Below are 25,670 nucleotides of genomic sequence, written 5' to 3'. Positions count from 1 at the left end.
ATTTTCCTTTGTGTAACTGCTAATGAGAAATATCCCAGCATTCTGTGTTGGGATGCTTTGATTTTTCTCCCATGAGGAAGTTGTTCAGAGCTATCCATGTGTCTCTTCCCTGGCACAGAACTTTCTTTTAGGTTCACTGCCACTCGAGGTAACAGGGACTGTAAGTGTGTTTCCTATGTTGCATGTGTCCTGTACTGTTGTTTATTAGTTCATTTTCTGAATTTATACTTGGTATTTTTCAATATCACATGCAAGGACTGGATAATAAAATATTCAGGCATCAATTCCATGTTTACATTTTTCTGAGAGAGTTCTCCTTAACCCCAGGGCTACATAACTATTTATTTATTTTTCTAAAATTATGTTGCTTTTTGGTTTTAATATTTAAATATTTACTTCACATCAAATTTACTGTTACAATCTGAGTTAGAGACTCAATTTAGTTTGGGTGGAAAATTGCTTAAGTGTCATTTAATAAATGATCTGCTTTTCCTTAAGAGTACAGGCTCTACTATTCACATGCACAGGTATTATTGATAATCCTCAGCCATCATTGTGGTAAAATATCTGTTCATAATTTTTGCTATATTCTTGAAGCACATCCTATATCATTTTTAGTTATTCTTAGATAATACCTCCATTAGTATTTATTATTTCATCAACTTCTAATATAAAACTATTCCAACAAAATGGTATAAAATATATATATTTGTGAAACGACATAATGAAGATTTTATGATTTTCCCCATATTTTATAGATCAAAAATGTTTATATTTTCCTCAGTTCTATTGCTTAAACTCATTAATTTTTCATTAATTCTTTGAGAATTTTGTACAATGTGTTTCAATCATATTTAACTCTCTCTCCACACTCTATCCAGGCCCCTTTTACCATCCATGCAACTTATGTCCTTTGTTTAGAAGCCTATCAAGAATATCCCTAGAAGGCTGCCAAAGGGAAAGGAGGAGGAGTGGATGGGGTAAGGCAGGGGGAGGGACTTGGAAGGGATGGGGAAGGGGAAATTATGGTTGAGATGTAATATATGCAAGAATAATAATAAAAACTAATCAAGATATATTTGTGCTGACCAAATACTCCTGTATATGCAGCCTTCCATTGGACTGTGGTCTGCTTACTACATTCCTAGAGAAAACTGACTCTCTTTCTCTCCCTCCTTCCTTCCTTCCCTCTCTCTCTGTCTCTCTCTCTCTCTCTCTCTCTCTCTCTCTCTCTCTCTCTCTCTCTCTCTCTCCTCCCTCCCTCCCTCCCTCTCTCCCACCCGCTCTCAGCACTTAACCTAATAGCCCCTTGATTGGTGTGGTGTTTGGTTTCTCCATTCACTCTCTGTGCTGAGATCTGGTGTGAGCTGTGCTTGCATGGGTGGTGTTCATGCAATCACAGCTGCTTTGAGGTCACATGACATTGCTGTGACCTGCAGACACTTTCCTGTATTCATACACCACCTCTGGCTCTTCATTCTTTCCACCTCCTTTTCCTCAACGATCTCTGAGCTTTGGGAGGAGGGGCTGAGTATAGATTCCCATTTAAGGCTTGGTGTTCTGCTATGCCTGATTTTCAGTGCCATGGTCAATTGTGGGTCTGTCTGTTAACCATCATCTACTGCCAATAGATACCACCACCACCCCTGCCATATTTGGATCTTATTCCAGATATGATTTTACTTTTTCTTCTGATTTTTAATTTTCTTTACCTCATCCATTTTTGTTATATATTTTGTCATTAATATTTTCCATGTTAAATACTCTCTGATTAATATGTTCCTGTTTTACATGTTGTTAACTTAGAGGAACCCACTGACTTTTGCTCTAGGAACATTGCACGGACCTTGTGAGAGTGTCAGACACAGGGTCTGGGAGCTTTACCAAGGACAGGACCTTGTGAGCTGTCAGAGGCAGACTTGCCTCATTTCCTTCTTAAAATTTAATCTGGACATGTTTGGTTAATTCAAGTTTAGGAAGTGTATGGACTCTAAGCAGACCCAGCATCTGAGTCATTTGGGATTTCCTTGTAGTGAGAATACTCAAGATTGTAGCTTCTTTTCTCACCTATCCTGCAACTGTGGCGATTTAAATGCATTGTGTTTTACACCTGGAGAGCACAAGCCTACCAGACACATCTAAGCCTGTGCCAGTGTTTCCTCACATGACAGGTCAGGTCAGTCCTCTACAGATGGATTATTTCTTAGGAACAGGAATTTTCCTTGCCACTTATGCTTCTTTTAACTTTGTCTTTCTCCTTAAATGTCTTTTACTTGCATGAGACATTTGCCAGATATTTCTCTTTTGTGAAGAAAACTGGTGTATATGTTATGGTCTACTTTCTCTACTTGATAGTCTCTGACAGTCATAAGTCTAGAGAGTTCTTTCCATCAGTAAAAAACAACTGCATTGTTTCAAAAATTAAATGTGATACTTTCCTTTTCTAAAAGTCTAATTTTTCAGTTTCTTCTCTAAATGAGAACTCTTTGATCTGTGCTTTGAAATAAAAGCACTCCATTGAGTCTTCTTATTTCAATTCAGTGGCATTTAAGGCACTTTTTATTGCTTGGGAATATCATACAAGAGTAGGAAATATTTTCATGATATCCACAGCCACTTCCTCCTCTCTGACTCCTCCCACTCCAACCACTTTCATCTCCTAATTTCATGTGTTGTTTTAAAGCCACTGTGTGTAAATTATTCAACTTAAGATATGATAGATAAAAAATCACATATATGAACTAAGAAGAGATATATATTTTAATTTTTCCTAGCTCCTACATGACATATGCAGTTCTTTTAAATTATGAAAATCGAACAAAAAATCAATTTGATGCATTATTATTATATCATGTCTTTGATAGGCTGATAACTAATTCACGAGTTTAATTACCTTTCATATACCCACTGAAGATATTAGTAGAGAAGTGTATGTACATATGTATGATTGTACATATTGCATGTTGTAAATAGATTTAAATACTTTCCCCTACTCAGCTGTGTTATGTTCCTTATTTGGAATAGTCTTCTTTCTGCATTAGGCTCCCCAGGCAGCCTCTGATTTTGTGAGTTCATGCCACACAAATGGCAGAGCTCTGCATTTAGAGCTGTAAGCATATAAAAGTGGTCAGTTCACCCTCAGCTGCCTTTCATAACTATTCCTAGATCAAAGTTTCATCACATGTCAGGTCAAACTGCTGGTGCACTCAAAGTTGTAGACCCCAGAAGGCCCAGTCATCTTTGCTTCACGGATTGACTGTGGGCATGCTAGTAAATCCTTAACCTTACACGTAAACCAGAGTTGTATTGCTGCATGTTGGCAACTGCACGTCACTTACTCTTTTGGAGCAGTGGGTTAATCCTGAAATGACACAGTTGAATTTGATTGAATAAGATTGTAACTTAAGAGATCCACCTCCCATCTCTTTATCCACCCATCTGTCCATCCATCTATCTATCCATTCATGTGTTCATTAATTGATTCATTCATGTAAATGCCACTTGTTTTTGTCTAAGTGGCTCAAGTAGAAACATGCCCATGTGTATGAATTTTCAAATTCTAAATAACATGCATTAATTGGATATTGAAATTAATTTTAAATTGATTTGAATTAGAAAGTCAAAAGAAATCTGCATGTATGAGGAAATAAAAGAGTATTTATATTCTGAGTTAAAAACAAATGTGTTCATATAGTAACATTGTAAGACTATACCTGAGAACAAAACAAAATTGCAGAGTCCAACCAGTCTTGATTAAACTATTTAGAAAAAAGTGCCTTTTTCATAAATCCTCTATTCTTGTTCTGTCTGCTAGAGTATGCAGAAGATTCTTGAATCATAGAAACTTCATGTTATGAGGCAAACTATTCTACATGAAATGGATCTAGAAACTGTTCATATGTTATTTGCCCAATTAAGAAAAACATCCACATTAGAGCTGAGTTGTGGTGGCACATGCCTTTAATCCCATAGGCAAAGGCAGGATGGATCTCTGTGAGTTCAAGGCCAGCCTAGTTTACATACTGAATTACAGGACAGTGAGAGCTATATTGTGAGATCCTACCTTGAAAAGAAACAAACAAGGAATATAGATGTTATTTTTAACATCTATGATATATAAAATAATAAAATGTGCATATTTTTCTGTAAGTATGATATATTCTAACAAATTCTGCATAGAAAGAGACAAAGACAGATTGGATAGGTGTCACGTTTTGATGAATTTCACTCTTAAAATGGTCTTACATTATTAGTATACAAAAATAGATATTCTAATGACAAATATTTCTAAATCTGGGTAAAGTATCACAGTATAGATTTGGAAAGTCATGTGTGCCTCAGGTTGGAGCCAAGTGGATGACTTCTGGGAACAGCAGTTGGCCTCTGAGGGAATGGAGTCTGTGTGTGCAGAAAACCCCAGGGCTGTGTGATGTTAAAACAACTCAGAAAAATCATTATCTTTACAGTAAGACTAAGGGAAATATTCAAACTCTGCAAGAGTGTTCATCTGCATGTATGTGCACCATGTGTGTTTCATACTCACAGAGACCAGGTTGCATTGGATCCCCTGGAAATAGAGTTACAGATGGTTTGAGCCACTATGTGGTGTGGGAACTGGGCCCAGGTCCTCTGGAAGATCAGCCAGTGCTCTTAACCACTGAGCCATCTCTCCGGCCCCAAGATCTTGGTTTTAAAGCAACTTTTTTTTTCTGTTTTAGTCTATTTCTTGATTATCAAGCCAGTGACTGTGGAAAAGCAAAGGTTATCTGTTGAGAAATAAATATGGAGTAAGATAGGCGTTTCATCTAGTAAACAGTTTCCATGTGACCTATTTTAATATTTCAGAAAAAAAGTCACTATTTTGTAGGGAGGGTATTTTATTATATGGGAGTTAATTTTTTCTTGAATTTTTTTTCTTTTTGGGGGGATAAAAGCATGTCCTGTAAGGAAACATGACAAATGATTTATGATCCTTGCTCAGCACAGCTGTCCTGTGCTGTTTGAAATTCAGAAGCTTCAAGAAATGACCATCACCCACACTGCTGCTTTGTTCTCTTCCCAGGTGCCTCCCATTCTCCTTGATAAGCAGTTCTCTGAATTCACTCCAGACATTACACCTATCATCTTGGCCGCACATACAAATAATTATGAGATAATCAAACTTTTGGTCCAGAAAGGTGTCTCGGTGCCCAGACCCCACGAGGTCCGCTGTAACTGTGTCGAGTGTGTCTCCAGCTCAGATGTGGACAGCCTCAGGCACTCAAGGTCCAGGCTCAATATCTACAAGGCATTGGCCAGTCCCTCGCTCATCGCTCTGTCAAGCGAAGACCCTTTCCTTACCGCCTTTCAGCTAAGCTGGGAGCTGCAGGAACTGAGCAAGGTGGAGAATGAATTCAAGTCAGAATATGAGGAGCTGTCTAGACAATGCAAACAATTTGCTAAGGACCTCCTAGATCAGACACGGAGTTCAAGGGAGCTGGAAATCATTCTTAATTACCGAGATGACAATAGTCTGATCGAAGAACAAAGTGGAAATGATCTTGCGAGGCTAAAATTAGCCATTAAGTACCGTCAAAAAGAGGTGAGTGTTGCCAGGCACAATCCATCAATGAGATAGAATCGCATCCTGACAAGCCAGTGCCACTCTGAAGTAGTGTGACATTTAACAGTGTTTTAATCCTTTTTATAAGTAGGTGGCATTTCATGTTGGCCAGATTCATAATTATCTCCACACTGGAGAATATGGTAAGTGGTTCAATAATTGGAAACTGCTTCTGGCATCTGTGTGAAAGCACATACGCTCACATGGAAAGCTAACATATTTTGGATTCTCCCAGGCCAGGGGGAGAATTATGACTCTATTATTTATAACTTTTGTCAGTCTAGATTCTTGATGGTCACTCACTGAGCTTGTTGACTTTCCTTGTTTACTTAATAAAATTGATTTTATACTGTTCATATATTGTATATATTTGAAATGTTTTCCTTACAGTTTCATAGGAGAAATAACACATGTGGGAGGGTGTGTTTATAATTAGGTATAATTATAAACTATTATACTTAAATGTATCATTAGGAATTAATACTAGAAGAGTCTTTTGTTCAACAGTAAATGAATATATTGGAACATTCTCCTGTTTGCTTACCTTCTTGATTTGTCAGGAATAGGAGGTTAAAGAATTACTTGTGGAGAATAACTTTCCAGGGGGTATTTGGTATATTTTTTGTTTTCAGTGTCAAAATCTAAACCACTCACATCTGTACCTGGTCCACTCACATCTGTATCAGTCACACTTTCTGCTTATTTACAATTCTCTAGAATTTTTAATCTCCATAGAATATTGGTTCTTTTTCACTCTTGAAAGAAAATAATTATCTATTCCTAAACACAATGTATAAAACTACATAATATGGAAATGGTGGGTCAAGGAAAAGAGACCATTCAATTTTATTTTTATTAAGATTTGTTTTTATTTTATGTCTTTGTGTATTTGCATGAATGTATGTGCACTGTGTGCGTGCAATGCCTGCAGAGGCCACAAGGGGGAGTCATATCCCCAAGCACTGGAGTTAGAGTTGGTTATGAGCCACCATTTGCCAGTTCTCAGTATGGGTGCTGAGAACTGAGCATTCTACAAAAGGAGCCAGTGCTTTTAAGTGCTGAGAAGTCTCTCTAGCCCTGAGTTGACTCCATTTGAAGATGTCCTATTGCTGTTATACAGGGCATTGTTCTGTGTCAGCCCTGATGCTTTTCTATTGTTATTTACTAAATAGTCTAGATTTAGGATGTCTGAACTTGCTTCCTTGAGTTTTGACTCTTGTCTGGTTCTCACAGCAACTGAGAGTAAAAAGTTCCCATGAAGAGAGATGGGAGCAGCAGTTCTGTGCGTTTTCCTTGACTTGAAAGCCACTGACTTTGTGGTGACTTGAGTCTTGGGGTCCTAATGTTTGAAAATCAAGGGCCTAATGTCTAAAATAAACTAAAACAATCTTAATATGCCTCAATCAGTTGAAGTGATGAAAAATTTATGTGATTTTCAAAGTTCTAAATGCCGTTGAGAAATCTGAAAATCCATTGTGCACATTGTAGCTTATAGCATGGAGTAAGGTGATGATGGGACTCATTTTGGGTCAGGATTTTTTTTTTCTAGACAGGGTTTCTCTGTGTAGCTTTGGAGCCTATCCTGGCACTCACTCTATAGACCAGGCTGGCCTCAAACTCACAGAGATCCACCTGCCTCTGTCTCCCCAGTCCTGGGATTAAAGGTATATGCCACCAATACCCAGCTTAGGTCAAGTTTTAAAGATCCCTTGTCATCACAGCATCATGATTGCCTTTCTTTGCTTTTCTTTAGGGTTGGGGAGGTGATATAGGACTGACTTATGATGGCCAAGGTCATCTGTGCAGTGTTGATTTTCCCTTTATACTGTGAATGTAATAAAATCATCCAGATGTTCACACCACCAAACAAAAACCAAAGAGACAAAGAGGCCATCTTGGCTCACATGCTCATTTTAGCAGCCTTGAATCAGCTCAGATTCATTCATCAGTTCCTTCATTCATCACCATCATTTTCTTACACTGATCTTGGTCATTCTGTTTTAACTTTGCTTTCAGCCTCAGTGACTTTTTGAAAGCCCAGGAACAAACTTTCAATTTATGCTTTACAGTAACCTTATGACAGAATGCTTTTAGTGAGACTTAGTCCCTTAAGATACTGAATTCTTATTTTTAAAATGTTTAAGACAAGCATTTTAACTGAATTTCTTACATATACATCTGCTTGTATATGTTGGCTTACAACTCAGTTTCCTGCAGCTTAACCATTAATTCATTTCTTCATCCGTTAAGCCTTTTGAAGACATTTCGCATAACAAATTCCAGGCAGAGCTCAGGGCACTAGTCCTGGTGATGGTACAGCTCAGCTCTTCCACACACCTTATAGTCAATTAAGAGAGACAGTAAACATACAGAACCATTAAAAATATGTATCCATCCTTAATATCTGTTTTCTTAGTTCTTTGAATTCTCCATGATTTCACAAAGTGAGCCTACCTTCAAAGTGTGGAAAACAAAAGTCACGGTTTGAGTCCCTTGTTAGGCATGTCAGCATCAAGGTGGCTGGCCATTCCCAACACCCTTTCTAGATGTCCATGTTACCCTGCTAACATGCAGCTGTGATCTCAGAGGTAATGGGACCCGCAAGTACAGCAAGATGAAAGACAGCCAAAATTGAGCCTGTAATAATAAAGAATTAGTAATGGCCTTTTAGAGGAATGTTTCTGAAAAACATCACGTTCCCATTTTCTCCTTTCATCTCTAGATATTCAGTGGGGAAGGCAACAGTGATTCTTAGGTTGTTCACTTGGCATCAAAGAGCAGATTCTTCTGGGGCTGACCATTTTCTAGAGGCAAAGTGACATTGTTTGACTGATAGCAGTATAAAAATATCCATAATAAAATTTTACTCTTGTGTATACCCTTTAAAATCAGAAATTGGATTTTATGAAACATATTTCTAGGCTATCCAGGAGGTATTGACTTTAAAATATTTGATTTTAAAATTTTGAGCAAGACCACGTGTCTTAAATAAAACTCTGCTTTAGTGGAATGCCTTGCCTTCTATGTTTTTATTGTAGGTTTTCCTTGGTTTTGCCTAAACAAATTTGAGGCTTGCCTCAGGTCTATGTCTCATTACTTCCCATTAATCTTCAGACTGGCTAAATCATTATTTATTCTTGAATTCTCTTCTCACAGCCCATTTCTCCTGGAATGCATTATCTCTGTATACAAAGTAATGGGGGTAGTCTTAGGATAGTCATTATGTTGAACATTAATCTAAAATAGCCATTTAAAAACCTTTCAGGGAGTTAATGTGCTGGTGACTGTATGAAAAATATAATATTGTAAAGACATATCTTGCTTCCCAGAAAACACCCTTATTATGTATACCCTATATTGCACTGTGTTCCCGTGTCTCCTTCTCCTCTGGGCTACATTAGGAATGCTCCTGTCTTAGTCACCAGTCTTAATTGCCTCTTTAGCTGTTCAGTAGTATATACATCTGAGTGAGGTGAAGAACTTCTCAGGTCTGGTCTATGAATGTTTTCTTATATGTTTGCTTTGCTTGATTAAATGACAGTGTTTAGAGTAATCTCAGTAGTAGTCATCCTATGGATTCATGCATTGTCTTCTTTTACTTACTGTTGGCCTGATAAAAATATTAATCAAACGCAGCATGGGGAGGAAAGGGTTAATTTCATCTAAACACTTCCAAGTCAAAATCCATCACTGGAGAAACTCCTTACAGGAGCTCAAGGGAGGAACTGGAGGCCAGAACTGAAGTAGAGACTATGGAGGAGTGCTGCTTACTGGCTTGATCCCCACAGCTTGCTCAGCTTGCATGTATGTATGTATGTATGTATGTATGTATGTATGTATGTATGTATGTATGCATGCATGCATGCATGCATGCATGCATGTATGTATATCCCAAGACCATCTGCCCAGTGGATTGTGATCTTCCATATCAATAATTAGTCAAGAAAATATTCCCATCAGACTTGCCCACAGGCCAGTCTTATCGAGGCATTTTCGAGGCATTTTCTTAATTGAGAGTTTCTCTACCCTGATGGCTCCAGCATGTGTCAGTTTGACAAAAGCTAAGCAACACATACATTAACATCATTTATGCTGGAAGTGGGCTGAGGACTTGTTCAAATGCTTTTCTAGATAACAAAACAAGTTACAGCATCTAGCATGCCAAGAATCTGCCCATTTCTGTGACTTAATCTAAAGATGTCAGAGCTGTAGGAATCATTTTTTTGTAATGCAGACGTTACCTTGCACCAGTCATGGGTAGCTTTATTGCAGTACTTGCTATACATAAATCTTGAAACAAACAAGCAGTGTGAACTATTTGGGTTTTGTTTTATCTTATTGTATGGATTTCCAGTCACAGAGAATTAAATGGTGTCAAGTGTTATCCTATTAAATGTTGGGCTCTGGGTGCAAATTCAGCTTCTAACGGCAAAATATATTTCTCCTATTTGCCTATTTTATGGGTCAAACAATAATCCTTTTGGTTTCATTCAGCTGTGACAGAGAGTATCCTCTGAGGAGGGCTAGAACCCAGTGCATTCAGAATGAACAATCTCATGGTGCTGGGGGATAGTCAGAACCATATACCTACCTCCTAGACAGACTGAATTCCCTACTGTGTATCAGGTAAGAGAGAGTGGTGTGGCTGGGGACATGTCTTAGGAAACTTGTCACTTGGTCTCTGGCATCATCTTTGAGGTTGTAGAATTTGTGAAGGCTAAAATTATTCTCATGCTGTCATTCCTCATGCTTGTAACATCACTTAATATGTGTGGAGAACTTGACAGATTCCCTAAGTATTTGTATAACCCAAATCTTACTTAGGTTCAGTCAGACATCATTGACAACACTGTCAAAAGAATAATACAACTGCAGAATACCCTAAATATTGAATAACAGAAAGCAGAGAAATACGTCCTACTCACTGAAAGCATAACAGATTAACCTCTTTATGACTTTGCAAACTCAGCTGACAATTTCTACAGAGTGAATGGCATAGGCACCTATATTTAATTTACCTTTTCATTGACAGTAGTTCATCAGTGTCATGGTGGTGTTGAATTTAACCTTTGGAATAACCTGGATTTTAGTCCTGTGGGTTAATAGTGGTGGTAAAGGGAGAAGGGGAGAAACCTGTTACAGGATATTTGATCCCAGACTATTAATAAAGTTAACCTTGAATGAGGCAGACAGAGTCAGTGACTAGCTGACTAGAATTAGCCATAGAGATTTTGGAAGACCTAGGAAATGATAGAGAGACACAGGAAGTAATAGGGAGGGGCTTGGAAGATTCACTGGCCCTTTTGATCTGGGAAGTATGAAGACCGGGTCAGCTGTTCATTCCAATGCTGTGTTCTTGCTCTGTCAGGGTTTTACCCCAATATCTGACTCCTGAGGTTTTTGTAAATTAATAATAAGACATTTAGATAAATGCTTCAGAAACCCACTTTTGATCAGCCCCCCTACTAAGTCCCCACTTTCCCTTTTATCTAGCATTTTTAAAACGAATGAGAAAATGTGAAGTTTCATATCAGTTAGACATGTCCACTGTGTGGGGACTGAGCTGATCCCAGCACTCTAGAGCTCCTTTGCATCCAAGAGTTGTGATTTTACATTTCTGGATTTATTCAAACTTTCATGATCAAGAAATAATATTGCTATTAAAGGAGGTATGAAGGACTGAGGATCAAAGTCTATAGCCCTAAAACTACCATCCAAGGCAAATGTGTCAGCAGACAAGTGGGTGATGAACCCTCACACACTGAAAACAGCAGAAACCATACAAAGTTGGACACAAGGACTTCATTTATCATTTTATAAACTCCTTACTGCTAATGATAGTTTAATCCAAACTTCTTACATTATGAATGAATGAACCTATTAAAAATAGCCCCCATATACTTCTAATGTTCTGCAATGAAGTTCTACCTCACTTAGATTCCCTGGAAAGGCCAGCATGTGCTTATCTATCTATCTGTCTGTGTTTCTGTCTGTCTATCAGTCATCTGTTCTTATCTTACCTTAAGGATGTGTAATTACCTACTGTCACCCCCCAAATAAAGTCAGAGAGAAATGGGTGATCACCTCACTTCTGGCAATTTTCTAAGTGTGGTTGGTAAACAATGGTCCCCTTGTTGGAGTGAAGAAATAGTCTAGGCAGGTGTTAGGATGTCAGTTCACAAAACCACGCTGAGTTACATAAAATGTGTAGAAATGATCAGCCTTCTTCTAGCTGCCTGTTCTCTGCTGCTGCTCTGTAGCAGACACACCTAGACTAAATGCCAGGGCCCAGCTTCCTTGCTCCACATACTTACACATACCTGCTATTGCTGTGGACTCAAACTCCCAGATGCTTCTCCTTAGCTTCTTTCTGAGCATCACGCATTTACACATTTCTGTGCCTGCCACCGAGCAATAGAGGAAGCAAATGCCTGTTCAGGACTTGTCAGCCAGCCGACAGACTATGACAGGCCATTAGGCATTTAATTTAACACTAGGATTTTAGAGCTTGGAATTCAGTCCCTGTGGGTTTCTTTGCTGCTAATCAAATGACAGATAATGACTTTCTCCTAATTCTTATCTGAGCATATTTTTTTTTATTTTTTACACAGTCAAATTTGTGACTGTATGTATCTACAACATTCTATAAATGTTGATTTAGTCTTTTCAACTGCACTGATGAAGAAATCACAATGCCACCCCCCAAAAAAACAAAAAGCCCATAAAGCAGCAAATCTTATCTTTAAATTAGACACAGTAGTTGGCTTATATTTAATATTGCTTCAAATGCCTAGGAAAATGATTAAGGAGTTTATTTCCAAAGAGGATATGTGTGTAAGAAAAAGTTTTCCATGGCGAACACTAGGCTGATGACAGTGATCTCGAAAACTTGCATTGTATATTGGATGCCTTCTTTTGGTCCTCAAGTGAATTGCTTTCATGTATAACCTGGTACTTCTGGCTTCGTGATGGTTGACAAGCAAGAGCTAGTAGGTGATATTCATTATTCAGATACATTCATTTCATCTGTCAGTGATTATGAACCATGGCGTCTCTTTCTTTTGCACACATGTGCACATTGAAATTTCAGTGTTACTTTCTCTATAGTCCATGTTTAGTGACCTGTGTTTGCATTGTCACTCATCATTAAGTGAAATTAGGAGCTTGCATTTTTCACAGTGAATTTGCCATATCCCATGCCCCCTGTAAAAGAAGAAAATAGAGGTTACCTTTGGAAATAAATAAATCACAAATACAATTCCCAATAAATTTTCTGTAGCTTGAACACCTGAGTTTTCTCCTAGGTTGTGCAGGCGAGAAATGTTTTCAACTTATCCCTTTTCCTCATTTTCCTTTGATCACACTAGGAGAGTTCATTCTAAATAGAGGTTATTTAACGTTTGAATTATTGGAACCACAACTCCCAAGTAAAAGTGACTTGTTATTCTGACACCAAGCTCCAAAGCTGTTATTCGCAGATGGCTCCTAGGAGGCACAACAGAGTGACATGTTGTTGTTTGTATTACACCGTTTCCCCATCAGCTCCATGGAACAGTCAGGACAGTGCATGTCCTCTGCAGTAGCAGTCAGTGGACCCTGCCTGCCTCGCTCAGGTGCCAGCTCCTGTGTGCTTGCAAAAGCCTGCTTTTCATTTCCTGCAGCCTTAGTTCAGTGTTAAATGCTGGGCACTATTGTCATTCTCCATGGCTTTCTCAAAGCACAGTGATTTCCCCAGTTAGATCTGGGGGACACCTAGCATGGAGCCTCTTTCCTTATCCCTTGCAGGCACTCCTGTAGTGAAGCTAGAAAGTTTGTCTGTAGCTGCTAAGGCAGAGAGCACATTGGAAACAGGAAGCAACTAGAGCTCTGGCTTGGAGCTGCTGGATAGTCAAGGGGTGGTTTCTGTCTTTCTGTGCACACATTTCATGATGTTTAAAGTGTCCATCCTGTGCCAAAGTCCAGGAACAGAAAAACAAGATAGTAGGCAATGGGCCAAGCTTGAATTTCTTCCAGAACTTTCCTAGAATCTTGAGTCCTATTCTCACTAAGATTATTTGATGAAGTGTCCTGAAGATACCTCCTTGGAGCCCAGGAAAATGGTTCCTAACTTTGCTTAAAGCTTTTATGGGAAGCTTCCAGAAGAAGCCTCCGTTTCCATTCATTGGAAAAGCCATTAGAAAGAAAATTGTGAACAGGGAGTACCCTTAAGCTCTGTGTGTGGGACACCTTCAAGATTATATATTCCATTCTTTCTCTTACCTTGTAGACACTTAAAAACTTTCCAGTAGATCCGGTCCATCAGCAAGGCTGTGCATCTATCCCTGAAACCCATCTTCAAGGCTCCCCCTTCTTCCCTAGCTATGCCAGTGCTCTCTGCATGACATCACCCAATTCTTCATCCTTCTCCCCAGCTCTGCCAAGCCCACCCTCCCTGTGCCTTTACTATTGGGTTGTTGCTCAGTCCTTTTTGTGAAAGTCTTGTGAGCAGAAAGAACCTTGCCCAGATTTCTGCTCAACAAGATTATAAACTATCATGGACTTTGTTTCATTACATTAAATTTTGGAGCACAAGTAATTAGGTCCCACTTCTCCTCTCTGGAGCTAGTTGGGTAATCCCTCCTCCCTTTCAGGAGTAAGTGCACTGACCATATTTTATGAAAATTGTACTTCAGTCTCTCCTCCTCATGAAAATGTGGACCCCATGATGACCAAAACTAGAATTTTGCAGTGTTCCCAATACTATTGTAAGCTCAAAATACATTTTCTGGTTATTTTTTTTCTTTCTTCAAGTCAAAAATCTATTTTTGTAATGCTTGGTGACAGTCACTGCAGGCATTTTACCACTGGCCCACTGGAGAAAAACAACAAAGTTTGTGTATCATTTTCTTGACTGTCACCTCTGTCCACAACACTAGTAAATCTGTAGATAGGCACCATCAAGAATGGATGTCACCCATGGGTTTGGAGTCAGCCACTACATCAACACTGGTTAGGCAAGTATATTAAAATATAGTTATTTTATGTTAGTGTAAATTCTTGTAATGAATGAATCAGGTAATAGCTGCCCATAAAGTTAAGTAAAATAAATCATATAGGTTGACACCTAGGTTTTTCCATAGTATAGTTTGGCTTTTATCTGTTCAGATAGGTAAAGCTGAACTGGTGGTTATTGATGGAACATAGATCCTGTGATTAAAATTTAGGAGCCAAGATTCTTAAAGAGCTATTTAAATATAACAGGTGTTGGAGTAAGCCTCTTTGGTTGTGCCTTTCCCATACACTTGCCTATCTTTGCAGTTTGACTTTTGTTTCCTCTCTTTATTACTTCATGGAACCTGGTAACTGTATATCATAGTTCTGCACTGGGACAGTATAGGCAGAATTCTCATCTCTGTAGCTGCTTCCAGTAATAAAGAATAATCAAGATCCAGATTGTATAGTGCACCGGCATTTGAAGCAAGGCCAGTTTCCTAGTTTCCGTGTGTGACTCTATAAGCTGAGGGTTTAGGGAGGTCAGCTACTTTGGAGCATATGGGCGTAAATATGAAAACAAATAGAGGCCCATTGTCCATGGATCCTAAAGGAGGAGATTGACCAGGGGTACCAATCATACTCTAAATAATTCAATTTTAAATGCTTATAATGTAATACTTTGGTGGGTAGTCATTTGGGGCTGAAAATCTATCATGAATATTACTGCTTTTTAAAATCCCAAATATTTTTTCACATAAGAAAAAAATCATTGGTAGAGATTCAGCTCCACCAATGATTGAGCTGACCTTCTCTGTGTTTAGTATAAAATACCTAACCCTGATGGCTGGAGAGATGGCTCACTGGTTAAAAGCACTTACTATTCTTGAAGAGGACCTGGGTTTGATTCTCAGCACACACATGGTAGCTTTCAACCATCTGTAAATGAGTAAAATATTTTGAAATACAAATCACTTCACTGTAAATGATTTGCAGTTAGATTAACATAACCACTCAAACAAGCACTTGTTCAGACTCAGAGTCTGTACATCTCAATGAACTTGAACATAGTTGGAATATATTAGAATATATATATATATATATATATATATATATATGTATATATATGTCAAAATAGTTACAATGTATGCTAACTCAAAACTTCAGAATGGATGGAAGCCTTCCCCTCCACAGTCCCATTCCACGTTCACCTTTATAGTGATTTGCCTTATCAAAATATGATGGGCTGATGATGGCAGACTCTGTCCTGAAAAATGCCAAAGCCTCAATTTTGCTCATCCAACAGTCTGCTCCCATGGGTGTGTCTTTCTGCCTTTTGTAGTCATGTGCTTTTTCTTATCAATTTTGGATTACAGTGTCCAATAAATACTGCAGACCAAAGGGTAAGGAAAACTTCTCTGGAACCCCAAGAATCATTTATGAATACACTAGATTTTTACATCTTAGAGATATCTTTGTGGATCTGTATGTGAACAAATGGTTAAGGTATCATGTAATAGATAGTGTTAGCTTTTTGTAAATCATACAGTAGTGGCTGGAGAGAAGGCTCAGTGATTAAAATCACTGGTTAATTTCCCGGAGGATCCAGGTTTGGTTCCCTGCGCCCACATGACAACTGCGCCCACAAGACCCAGCTGTAACTTCAGTTCCAGGGAATCTGATGCCCTCCTCTGGCCTTTACCATCACTGCCTGCACACAGCACACAGGCACACATGCAAGTGGGACACTCATAGACATACAAGTTAAATAAATGTTCTTAAAAATCTAAACAATGTGGGTTTTTCTGAATATCTTAAAAGAAACCCATAGGAGGGTTTGTTAATGTAAGCAATAATTTGATTAAACCAGAAATTATCAGCAAAGTAATGAATGGGAATCCGGTGGTCAAAGTTTAGAAAATAACTCATTAATTATAAAAAATGTAGTAAGAGGCTTTCCAAAATGTCAATAAGATATTATTATGTGATATTTGATATGTGGCAAAAGACCATATGTAACATAGAGTTGGGCTCAGGAAGGTGACGTGCATCACGATATGTATTGTGCATCTCTGAAAGGAAAAAGGTCCATTGTTGTCAAAGGACTTTGGATGACAGATTGGAATGATGAATTAGAATGCCTGCAAACTATTAAGGAATGAGAAAATAAAATGCATTCAGATGAAATTGTTTGAAAAACTCTTTAATCTGAGTCATTTGCAAATTATTCTGTTAATGATAAAGTTGAGCAATCTGAGCATTTACTTCCATTTCCTAAAGGTAAATTAGCTCTGACCTCCACGCTCACACTGTTAAGAGTCACCCACACAAAATAAGTAAATAAATAGCTATAAAATAATGCAATGCAAACACTACACATTCCTCTATGACATCCCTTCCTTTCAGCAATGATATTGAAAAGTGTTTTAAATGTCACTTTACAGCACTCACCAGGGATGTGCCACTTAACACTTGGTTGCATTTCTTCAAACATTGAAAGAAGTGAGCTCATTACAGCATTTGCTATTCTATTCTTCTTAAGATCTCAGAGAATGTAGTAGTTTAGCTTGTAAATGCTCCTAAAGGTGTATAGGCTAAAGGCTTGGCCTGTAGCCTGTGTCACTGTTGGACTTCTGGAAACTTTGGGAGGTAGGGATTATGGAGGTAGTTGGAAGTGACTAAGGGCGTGCCTTTCAAGAAAATATTGAGACAAGTTCTCCATGTTTGCAAGTCCGCCAGAGTGTTCTATTTCCTCTGGGGCCTCAAAGCAACAGAAAATAACTGTAGACTGAAACATGTGAAATAATGAGCCCAAACAAACAGTCTTTCATTTATGTTATTTCATCACACTGGACAGAGAAGTAACACAGTGGTAAAGATTTAGCAATCCTGGAGATGGCTTCCAGTCTTCTTCAGCCATAAGTAATGGTCCCCTATATTGGCATTGTGGAAACTAAGAATGTGCAGGCTGTGTTTTCAATCATGAGAAACTACTCTCCATCTGTCTCTTGGCAAGCTTTGTGTTTAGTCTGTGAAGTGGAGAAAGGCAGTTCTTTGTTTGGGAGACTCTTCTAGTGGGCCATTCTTCAAAATCTTCCAAATACAATAAATATTTTGCCAGGCAGTGGCCAGCAGTTTTTTACATTGTTCTGTGTATCTCTTTGTAAATCACCAACAAGTTCATGTGTTTAAAGATTCAGCTCCACCAATGATTGAGCTGGCCTGCTCTGTGTTTAGTATAAAATACCTAACCCTGATAGCTGGAGAGATGGCTCACTGGTTAAAAGCACTTACTGTTCTTGAAGAGGACCTGGGTTTGATTCTCAGCACACACATGGTAGCTTTCAACCATCTGTAACTCCAGTTCTGGAAAATTAGATGCCCTCTTCTGACTTCCACAGACACCAGACATGTACCTGGTGCCCATACATACATGAAGGCAAACACTCAAACACAAATATACCTAACAGTAATGGTTTGAAAATGGAATATATTTAAAAGTGTACCTGTGTAAAACTTTCATTAGCAACATGGTAAATGTATTCAAATAAACCTTGGCAAGCAATCTACTTCCGGGTTAAAATATAAAACATGAATTTCAATACTTCAGTAAGTCTCCTTACTATCTGGGGTGTTGGCATATAGACATTTATTTGTATCATTTCTCAAATACCAATTATTTTTATTTTAACAAATTTTCAGACTTTAGGCTACTTAGGTCAGATTTCTTATAAAAATGTTTACTACATAATGTCATATAAGTAAGTGCTCATTAAAATGTTCAAAAATTTTTATTTCTGTGTAGAAAATGCAGTTTCTGGGGAAAAACAGCCCTATCTGCTTGTCTCTTCAAACCAACTAAAGAAAGGGCAGAGGTGGATTTTATGACTAGAAATGAGATGATGTCTGCTACCCTTCTTTTTTGGTCTTTAGCAAGCAATGGTACCTCTCTGCATCATGTTCTAATGGATGTGACATGTGGGATGGAAGCCAAGCTCAGAACTGGCCTCAGCTGTACCAGACTGTGGTTCAGTCCCAGCACTGGGAGAAGTTGCAACATATACCTCTGGTATTTATCTTGCATAGTGAAACAAAAGATGTTGGCTCTTTTGATGTTTAAGTACCAAATTATGACATGATTTTGCAGAGTGAAAGCTGAGATTCCTTTCTGGCATCCTGCAGGGTGCCCATGCTCCCATCCTCATGACCCTTTCCCTAGTCTAAACAGCACTGAAAGCAAGGTGAGTGACCAGTAGCACTGCAGAGCCTCCTATTTTGTTGCCCTCTCCCTCTTGACAACACCGAACTTACCAAGAACCCAGGACAATCCCATTTTCAGGTCAGATGGCTGGCAAGCTTTATTCTCATTTACCATGTGGTGTGACATATGAACAAGGTTTTGGAGTTAGTGGGTGTATTTGTGGGAAGGGCACAGAAAGATAGAATCAATTGTTTTTATTCCTTTCATTTTATCCGTTTCATCTGTAGATACTTGGAACCATTTACTTCTGGCCCCAGTAGTCTGATGAACAGTGAGAAGTCATTCTGAAATGGCATTCTTCTCAGGCTGGGGTTCAATATTTTTTCTTTGTTCTATGGCTTTCAGAAATTTGGCTCTCAATATTTTGGCATAATTTTTGGTTTTGATGCTTTTGAATTTTTGAAAACTTTGATTTTGTATCTATCACCATTTTAGAAAGCTTTAAGACATCATTCAAAGCAATTGTTTTACTAACTGATTTTCCTTGCCCCTCTCCCTCTTTCTCTTCCTTCTTTCTTTCCTTTCCATCCTTCCTTTTTCCTTTCTTCCTCTCTTTCTTTCTGTCTGTCTGTCTGTCTGTCTGTCTGTCTGTCTGTCTGTCTGTCTTTTTGTTTGCCACTGGTTTTAGTTTGGAGAAAGGTTTTGCAATGTAGCCAAAGCCATCCTGGAATTCATGATCCTCCTGCCTCAGCCCTGAATGCTGGCATTATTAGGATCACAGTATGCACCACCATACCCAGCTCTTTCCATTTTGGAGTCTGCTGACATTGTCCCAGACACATGAGAGGTTCTACAATTTGTTTAGTAGTTTTCTTTCTTCTTCAGATGGGATTATGTCTGTCTATCTGTGTTCACATTGATATATACATCTCTATCACACCCATTGTGCTATGAAGATCTTTGAGTAATAGTCTTAAACTTTAGATATTTTGGTTTTCAGTTTCTACCTTTCTTTGTGTCTCTTGCATGGCTTTCAGATATGTGTGGAATTTATTGATATGATGCTTTTTTTCCTTTGTTTTCTTGAGCCTTGTGACAAAATTAATGTTCTCTAGAGTCCTTTGAATGAATCTGCTAAGGTCATTCTCCGAGCCACCCCACGCAGATCGCTCTTGAACTTTCCCGTTTGCCTCTTACAATCTCTCAAGTTTTGCTTTTCAATTTTGAAGGCGATTTATAAAAACCTCAGCTCAATTCCTCTGGCCCTCTTTAGCCTTGTATTTGTGAACTCTGCTCTGTACACAAACAATTTAAGATCCTATATCACTCTTCTCTCAGGCTCTCATTATGGAATTCTCTCCTCATTTCTTAGTAGATCCAACTGCCTGAATCCTGGCCTCTATTTTTATAGGTCAGAATTATTCTGGATTTTAGATTTCCTTACTCTACATTGTAGAACATCTATAGACCATTGTCAGGCTGACAGCCTTTTGAAAATCATTATTAACAACAAAATTAGTGAAAGGGGGAAACCCATTGTTCTATCCTCCATGCTTTAGTTCTTTTATGATAATCTTCCTAATCTTTATTAATTTGCAGACTTGTGGTTGTTCTTCATTTTGTTTTGTACAGGGTTCTACTTTTTACTTTTGGGGAACAAAGGGTGGTCTATATTCTAGTGTATCTATCTTCTAGGTCTTGCATAACAAGATAACACACACTGAGTATTTTAAAGTATGTAATTATTTTCTTAAAATTGTCAAGAGAGACCAGAAGTTGCATATCACAGTGTAAACATTTTTTTGTTTCTTGTTTTTGTCTTTTACTACCCTGAGATTGTTCTTCATGGCTAACAGGTCCCATTCTTTGCTTCCTGCTTCTTTTCACATGCCCACCTCTGGAGAGGCCGGGGTCTGACTGCAGTCACATCTGGAGGATCAGGAGTTATAACTCATACTCCTGAAGCCACAAGGACCCACAAGGAGGTTCCAGGATACCACAACAGACAGAGATGTTGGACAGGACGGAGTTTTCCTGAGTTCTAGTTGAGTCTCCAGGGGTCATGTTAGTACATAAGATAAATGTGTCCCCATCCCTATAAACTACCGCATCTACAGTATCAGCTGTGATGCCAATTCCTGACACTGAGTTTATATCGGTTCCTACAGACCCTCTCTCTTGACAGAAAATGCCAAACCACAGACACAGGTGTTAGTTTGGAAATATCTGCTTTATTCTTAATGACTGATGACAACTTCTGCTAAATTTATTTTCATTTCATCTCTGGAGTCTGTCACTTGCTGGGGTCCCTTCCATTCTGTGTAGTGGCTCTCGGTTTCACTCTGAGGACAGCTGTAGCTCTCATTCTCTGTTAGGTCTATAGCATACTGACGTGCTACATGCTGGTTTTGTTTTGTTTTGCTTTACTGCCCAGCACCTACAGTTAGAAGGCAAACAAGATGCTTTTCCTCCTGTGCTCATTACAAGATCTGCAGTGTCTGGCACACGGCTGCACCCTGGTTGATGAGTAACACATAGTGGTTGAATTAATCAAAGCAAGAGGCCAGCATTCTCATCTTGTCCTTCCTTGACTAAAATGATGTTGTTAAAAATGAGTAACTGAGAAAAATATCACAACTAACACTGAGATGTGCATCATTCTTTTCATAGATCATGAATCATGTGCTTAGAAACATTTTTCCAACTTGTATGGTTCTTTATATTAGTGATTCTATTTGGATTTTGTTACTAAAAACAAGATTTTAGATGGAAACTATTTGGACATCTTTTGGTATTCTTTAGGGTTAAGGAATGAATAGCATTTAAAATGTAAATTTAGAGCAATGGTTCTCAACCTTCCTATTGCTGTGATCCTTTAATACAGTTCCTCATTATCCCCCAAACATATAAAATTAATTTCATTGCTACCTCATAACTGCAATTTTGCTGCTATTAGGAACACTAATGCAAGTATTTTTGGAGATACAGGTTTGTCTGAGGGGTTATGACCCACAGGTTGAGAACCTCTGATTTACATACTATGAGCTTATAAAACAGAAATGAACTCCATTTCTTTGTTACCTACTCTGTTTACTCCAAAAACATTTTCTGACATCTCCATTTAATGGCTGTTCACTTTTTTGGGTAAAAAACACTAACCTGTTAAGTCCCTGGACTCAGTTAATTTACTGGTCAGAAATTACTATTGACTTAAAAGAATAGTTTTGAATCTATTTCTCTGTCTTATGAATACAAAAGATTACCTGGAAATAAGTCACACACACCCAAGTGTCAAAACCCTCATATTTGTTCTCCATCTCCAGACAATGTCATACCATCCCTATGTCTCCAGGGCCTGTGTGTGGACATGTGTTCAGTTAGACATTTCATTGTTCTCCCTGCCTCAGACTTAATCTTCTGTATCAACCTAGAAAAAGAAAATATATACAAAACTTAGACATACCCAAGAGAAGCAGCTGTGAGGAAAATAAACTCACAAAGGGCAATTTAAAAATAAAGATGTTTTTTCCAGCTTCCTAGTTTAAAAATACCACCCTTGTTGAGACTTGTAATGGTTAAAAATAGCTCATAAGTAGAGAGGTCATGTTTTTCTAAGATCTGTTTATCAGACATTTTATGTCAAAAATATTTAATAATCAGTGTTCATATTTCAACAGCAATGTCTCGTAAGCCCTCAGAGTATACCCCTTCCAAAAGAATCCAGTGTCAACAACCACTTCCCGAAGACTCTATGTGGCTCAAAGGGCTTTCATCTCAAAAGGTAGTAACTCAATATTTAAAGTCTTCTGATGATATGGAGTAAACCTTGATCTTTCATGTGCCGCCCCGGCATGAAACAAATGGAAATTCAAACAAGTGCCTCTAAAGTTGATGCATACATAACATTGCATTCAAAGTTACATTTATAATTGATCTATATAAATAGTAAGACTTGAAATTTTAGTAGTGTAATAGATATGTCTAAGAACACTTTCTGTCACCTATTTCAGCGCATCCTAGGCACTTTCCTCACTCCCAAAGTTAGTTGATCATGAATGAATGAGTTCATTCTCACACTTGCAAGAGGTTGTGCTTTGGTCCTTAGAATTCTTTGGGTCCTTGGAGGGTAAAGTGTAGCCCAAGCATTAATCCATGTAAAACTATGCAGAAATTGAGGCAGCTTCTAAATGTCTCTGCCTTTAAATCACAGCTACAGGAAAATTTGGACACACACACACACACACACACACACACACACACACACACACACACACACACACACACACACACACACACACACACACACACACACACACACACACACACACACACACACACACACACACACACACACACACACACACACACACACACACACACACACACACACACACACACACACACACACACACCCCCCAGACATGCAAAAAAGTAATATCTGGAAAATAAAGATGATATAGGCAACCTAGGCTCTTATGCTAGAAGGATTCCTGAACACATTACCAGGGTATTTCATGCTCTCCTGTATATCATAGGTTAGAAGGTATGTTTTCCAGTCGGGAGCTCAAACTTCCATATACATTTACAGGAAAGGAGAGAAGGGCAGCTTCTGGGAGATACTAGTCTGTGTGAAAACTAGGTGACATCACAGCTAGCAGAGTTCCCTTTATCTCAGTTGACAACAGGTGTGTGTTGTCACAAACCAGTGTGTAGCAGCATCCTAGGAAGCTAAATACAGTGCCAAGAGGAAGCAATATCTGACTGAACTTAGCCAGCTTTTCTACAAAGCTGTAAGCAAATACTGAAGTATTTTCCAATTGTTCTGTACTATGCAATGTCCCATGTGGGGATGTCCCTGATGACAGAAGGAAGGAGATGGTGGCTTTGTACTTGGTACTGTGATAAGCACTTCACAATGGTCTTATTTTATTATTAAAAAATTAAGCCGGGTGTTGGTGTCATACGCCTTTAATCCCAGCACTCGGGAGGGAGAGGCAGGCAGATCTCTGTGAGTTCGAGGCCAGTCTGGTCTCCAGAGTGAGTGCCAGGATAGGCTCCAAAGCTTCACAGAGAAATCCTGTCTTGAAAAACCAGAAACAAAAATTAAAGGCAGATGTATTCGTTATCTGCATTATCTGCATTTCAAAACGAGACCTTTCCAGTTCTGGAGCCTGCACTCTTCAATGTAGAACTTCATTATTTTCTCTGCACACCAGCTGCTGCTCATTTGCTGGCATACAGCCCAAACTAATATGTGGTACTCTGCAGGTTTTCTTGTAGATCTGCATGTTGACACAGGAGATGTACCTGTCTAAATGGGAAATAAAGTGTCACTCACAGCTCTGACATCAGGTGGCTCATACTGTGCCTATCAGTAACATTCAGGCTAAGATGCCAGAAAAAAATGTCAACACATCTCAGAGTTGAGCCTAGACAAGTACTTCTGGCTCTAGACCACAGACATCTGCAGATTCTTTTAGGAATTGTATTTGTCACTCTTCTTTTTGCAGAATACCCAATGAGAACAAAGTAAGAAAGAAAAGTTTTGGTTTGGCTCACAGTTTGAGTGTATAGTCTGACTTGGAGGGGAAGGCATGGTTGCAGGACTAAGAAGCCATTAGTCACATTGCCCCTGCAACCAGGAAGCAGAGGAAGATGAAAAGTTGCTACTCAGCTTGCTTTATCCTTTTTATTCAGACCCTTGCCCACAGAATGACAGCCTTGTTTAGGGTGAATCCTCCCATACAGTTGACCCAATCAAAAGCCAAACAAACAAACAAACAACAAAAACTCCACTACAGACATGTCCAGAGAGTTGTCTTCTAGGTGATCCTAGATTCTGTCACATTGACCGTGAGTATTAACCACCTAGGAACTGACATATTTTGGGAGAGGAGAAATAAGAACTGTAGCACTCATATTCATTTATTTGTTCTTGTGTGTCTTGTTTATCTCTCACTGAAAAAAATTAAATAGTATTTGTGGCTGTATACTCCAGGCTATATTAGACATTGGCAAATTAAAGAGTTTCTGGCTTTGTACATGAGTCCAGCATGGAGAATCAATTTTAAAAATTGTATTATGAGATAAACAGTGCAAGAGAAAATCAAATGGCCAACTGAGGGAATGGAGATAGAGAATAAAGGACATGTCAGTAGTTATAGAGGAATTTATGGCAATAGGGCTATCATCTGAAGTGAGTGGACCAGGGACCAGCAATAGGCTAGCCCTAGAGAGTGAAAGGCAGTATTAGGTCCCAGAATGACCTTCCAGAGTGTTTCTGCTTTTACTCAAAAAGCAACAAAAAGCTTTTAACTTTTTAAATTTTATTTATTTTAGTTTAGGTGTGTGTTTGCCTGGATGTATGTCTGTGTGCAGTGCCTGGCCACAGATGCCAGAAGAGGATGTCAGATGCCCTGGCACTTCAGAAACAAACTATAGTGAGCAGCCATGTGGGTGCAGGAAACTGAATCCAGGACTTCTGCAAGAGCAGCCTGTGATGTTAACTGAGGATCCATCTCTCTAGCCCTTACACAATGCTAAAAAATGTTCAACAGAGAAAATCCCAGGCCAAAGTGTGTATTTTGAAAGATGTTTTGGTACTTTGTTTAAGAATAGAGTGAGGCTGATCCTCGCAGTGTGGTAGATGAGAAACGACAGCATTTTGTCCCACAGTTACAAGAAAGTGAAGAAATGTAAATTCCAGGCAGAGCCACATTGGATAATTATTGTTTGAACACATGGACTGAAGAAAAGGTGTGCATGGTGTGGTACCTCCCTTCCTGGGTAACAACTAAAATAGAAGTAAGTGTATGAACAAGACCTGCACTTTGCAATCACATTCAAGAAATAGTTTTAATATACTGTTTTTCAGAAAGGAGCACCAACACAGAGTGA

General features: G+C 38.7%; 1 protein-coding gene across 6 annotated transcripts in view; it reads left to right on the top strand.

Moving 5' to 3' along the window:
* The window catches only part of Trpc4 (transient receptor potential cation channel subfamily C member 4), a 123,780-nt gene that overhangs the window by 21,936 nt on the left and 76,174 nt on the right, over positions 1 to 25,670 (top strand). For 5 of the 6 annotated variants that reach the window (XM_035451578.1, XM_035451577.1, XM_035451576.1 and 2 more), the window contains exon 2: positions 5,063 to 5,581. The exons of the other annotated variant lie outside the window; for it this stretch is intronic. In XM_035451578.1, coding sequence (XP_035307469.1) covers positions 5,063 to 5,581 — 519 coding nt within the window. The remainder of the gene's footprint in view (positions 1 to 5,062; positions 5,582 to 25,670) is intronic. 6 annotated transcript variants of the gene reach the window in all.

Source organism: Cricetulus griseus, assembly GCF_003668045.3.
Source record: "Cricetulus griseus strain 17A/GY chromosome 1 unlocalized genomic scaffold, alternate assembly CriGri-PICRH-1.0 chr1_0, whole genome shotgun sequence".
NCBI classification, from domain to species: domain Eukaryota; kingdom Metazoa; phylum Chordata; class Mammalia; order Rodentia; family Cricetidae; genus Cricetulus; species Cricetulus griseus.
This window is presented reverse-complemented; position numbering and strand designations above follow the sequence as displayed.